This window comes from Colobus angolensis, unplaced genomic scaffold, assembly GCF_000951035.1.
Source record: "Colobus angolensis palliatus isolate OR3802 unplaced genomic scaffold, Cang.pa_1.0 Scaffold257, whole genome shotgun sequence".
NCBI lineage: Eukaryota > Metazoa > Chordata > Mammalia > Primates > Cercopithecidae > Colobus > Colobus angolensis.
The window spans coordinates 4916057-4920023 of NW_012115788.1; the positions used below are offsets into that span (position 1 = coordinate 4916057).

The 3967-nt window shown below is 36.8% G+C and overlaps 1 protein-coding gene and 1 pseudogene across 1 annotated transcript in view; one reads left to right on the top strand and one right to left on the bottom strand.

Moving 5' to 3' along the window:
* Positions 1-583, bottom strand: part of TMC1 (transmembrane channel-like 1) — a 190132-nt gene extending 189549 nt beyond the window's left edge. Inside the window, exon 1 of the mRNA XM_011947044.1 lies at positions 530-583. Coding sequence (XP_011802434.1) covers positions 530-583 — 54 coding nt within the window. The remainder of the gene's footprint in view (positions 1-529) is intronic.
* Positions 582-932, top strand: LOC105515252 (annotated as a pseudogene).
* Positions 933-3967: the final 3035 nt, after the last annotated feature.

Below are 3967 nucleotides of genomic sequence, written 5' to 3' on the forward strand. Positions count from 1 at the left end.
CCGACAATATTTAAAGGAATACAGAAAAATCCAGGACACAAAAACGTAAAATTCATCATGTCCAATTGTAAATGAAGTTTACTTTTATAAATTTATTTTGATAAAAAAAAATTACCAAGTAAGCAAAGTAGGGAAAATATTGCCTCCCAACCAGAGCAGGAATCAAATCAATCAATAGAAACAGATCTAGTAATTTCACAGATGATAGAATCAGCAGATAGCAACAGTAAAACAATGGTTATAAGTATACTCCAAATGTTTAAGACGATGAGAAAAATAAAAAACGTTTTCAAATACAAATCAGACTCTGCAGCTAGAAAACACAATATTTGAAATGAGAAACATACTGGATAGGATAAACTTTAGATTAGATATTGGCCCAAAAAAAGACCACCAAACTTGAAGACAGATTTTACACAAAGTGAAACAGAAGGAAATTAAGATTTTAAAACATGAAACACCTCTTTGAGGAAGACGTGGTGGTGGGTGGTGCGGAGCTCTGATCCGCCCACACCTGCTCCTGACTCACCGCTGTTAGCTCTCGCCACCGAAGAAGTCGGTCAGGAAGCCGCGCAGCAGCCATGGCTTTTAAGGATACCGGAAAAACAACCATGGAGCAGAAGGTGGCAATTCACCAAATTCGAATCACTCTAACAAGCTGCAACGTAAAATCCCTGGAGAAGGTGTGTGCTGACTTGATCAGAGGAGCAAAGGAAAAGAATCTCCAAGTGAAAAGACCAGTTCGAATGCCTACTAATCACTATAAGAAAAAAACTCCATGTGGTGAAGGTTCTAAGCCATGGGATCGTTTCCAGATGAGAATCCACAAGAGACTCATTGACTTGTACAGCCCTTCTGAGACTGTTAAGCAGATTACTTCCATCAGTATTGAGCCAGGAGTTGAGATGGAAGTCACCATTGTAGACGTTTAAGTCAACTATTTTAATAAATTGATTACCAGTTGGAAACTTAAAAAAAAAAATGAAACAAACATCAGTAATCTTTTGAATGATATTAAGAAGTCTAGGATATTTGTAATTGGAGTCTCAGAAGGGAGGGTCAGAAAAAAATGAGAAAATATGGCACAAAGATAAGAATGGTCACAGACTACTCATCAGAAAATATGGAAGACAGAAATCCTTAAAGCACTGAAAAGGGACTAGCAACCTGTAATTGTACATACTGTATTAGTCCATTCTCATGCTGCTGTGAAGAAATACACGAGACTGGGTAACTTATTAAGGAAAGAGGTTTAATTGACTCACAGTTCAGCATGGCTGGGGAGACCTCAGGAAACTTACAATCATGGCAGAAGGTGAAGGGGAAACAGGCACCTTCTTCACAAGGTGGCAGAAAGGAGAAGTGCAAGCAGGTGAAATGCCAGATGCTTATAAAACCATCGGATCTCATGAGACTCACTCATTATTAGGAGAACAGCACGGGAGGAATGGTCCTCATGATCCAATTACCTCCACCCGGTCCCCCACCTGGACACGGGGATCACGTCCCCATGACATGGGGATCATGGGGATTACAATTCAAAGTGAGATTTGGATGGAGACACGGAAACAAACCATATCATATGTCCATCAAAAATCTTCTTTCAAAAATTAACTAAAGGCTTTTTCAGACATACAAAAGCTCAGAGAACCATTGCCAACAGATCTGTGCTACAAAAAAATACTGAAGGTAGTTACTCAGGCAGAAGGAAAATTATACCAGATAGAAATTTAGATCTGAAATATGGAAGAACAAAACAATAAAAATGGCAAATACATGAAAAAATATGAAAGACTTTTTTCTTATTTTTAAAAATCTCTTTTTAAGATGATTTAATATTTAAACCAAAAGTAATAATGATAGATTGTAGAGTTACTAGTATATATGGAATAAAATGCATGAAAACAATAGCACCAAGTACAGGATGGGGAACTGATATTTTTACCACTGTAAGGTTTCTAAAACATATGTAAGGGGTATACCATTATTTGATGATAGACTGTGATAAGTTAAAGATTTATATTGTAAACTCACTAAAATGGAAAAACAAAAAATTCATAGATAATATCCCAGTAGTGAAGATAGAATAAAATAAAAAATACTTAATCTAAAGGAAGAAAAGAGAATGAAGAACGAAGAACAGATGGAGACAAAAGAAGATATAAAAACATGTTAAACATCATTAGTCATTAGAGAAATGCAAACTAAAACCACAATGAAGTACCACTACACATCTTCTCAAAAGGCTAAAATTTAAAAGATTCACTCTTAATTCTAGGTTTTGATGAGGATGAGGATCAACAGGAAATCTCATACGCTGCTGGTGAAAATGCAAAATTATATATTGCTACTTTGGAAAATCATTTGGCAGTTTCTTATGAAGTTAATCAAACACTTACCATACAACCCAGCAATTGCAATCCAAACATTCACAGATTCTATTCAAATGTTCATAGCAGCTTTATTCATAACAGCCCCCAAATAGAAAACAACTGGAATGTCCATTCCCAGACAAATGGATAAACTGTGAACCATGTATACGATAGAATACTACTCAGCAATAAAAAGAAATACATTATTGATACACTCAGCAATGTGGATTAATCTTTTTTTTCTCATTTCATACATTCTTGTTAAGCATTCTTTTTACTTTATTTTATTTTATTTTTTATTATTATGCTTTAAGTTCTAGGGTACATGTGCATAACGTGCAGGTTTGTTACATATGTATATTTGTGCCATGTTGGTGTGCTGCACCCATCAACTCGTCAGCACCCATCAACTCGTCATTTACATCAGGTATAACTCCCAATGCAATCCTTCCCGCTTTCCCCCTCCCCATAATAGGCCCCGGTGTGTGATGTTCCCCTTCCTGAGTCCAAGTGATCTCATTGTTCTGTTCCCACCTATGAGTGAGAACATGTGGTGTTTGGTTTTCTGTTCTTACGATAGTTTGCTGAGAATGATGGTTTCCAGCTGCATCCATGTCCCTACAAAGGACACAAACTCATCCTTTTTTATGGCTGCATAGTATTCCATGGTGTATATGTGCCACATTTTCTTGTGGATGAATCTTAAAAGCACTATACTAAATGTAAGAAGCCAGGCACGAAACAGTACTTACTGTACATTTCCATTAAAACAAAATTCTAGAAAATGCAAACTAATCTACACTGACAAAAAGCAGACTAGCAATTGCTTGGGTCTAGAGGTAGAGTATATGGGTGGTGGGGTGTAGAGACGGAGGGAATGTGTGGATTTATTCCAAGAAGGCATGAGGAAACATTTTGAGGTGGCAGAAATCTTTATCATGATTTTTATAATGCATATACATTTGTCACAACTTGTCAAATTGTCATTTTAAATGTATGTAGTATATTGTGCCTAAAGTATACTAAGGCTGATTTTTAAAGTGGGATGAAAGAAAGGAAAATAAAGGAATGTCAACATTTTATCAGTCAAAGGAATAGCATAATGCTTTTGAGATTCATCCACATTGTTAGATGTATCAATAATTTGTTTCTTTTTGTTGTTGAAAAGTATCCTATGGTATGTAAGTTTCACAGGTTTTTTTGTGTGTGTCTATTCACCTGTTGATGCCCATCAGTCATTACTGACAAACATTTCAAACCCAAGGAGTGCTGCCACTTCAGAGGAATCCTGAAAGCACAAACCAGGTTAGGAACAAATGTGTCAATGTTCCTAATTTTCATAGGCTCCCTATAGCTTGCATAGCAATGTGCCTGACTCTGGTTTTGTTTCAATAATTGTTCTAACACATTAATCTATAAACACATTAATCTATAAACTCTTTGAGAGAAGGGACTCTGTCACATATCTTCTTCCCAGAGCACTTAAAAAGAACAAAACAAGGCCGGGTGCGGTGGCTCATGCCTGTAATCCCAGCACTTTGGGAGGCTGAGACGCACAGATCACCTGAGGTCGGGAGATCGAGACCAGCCTGACC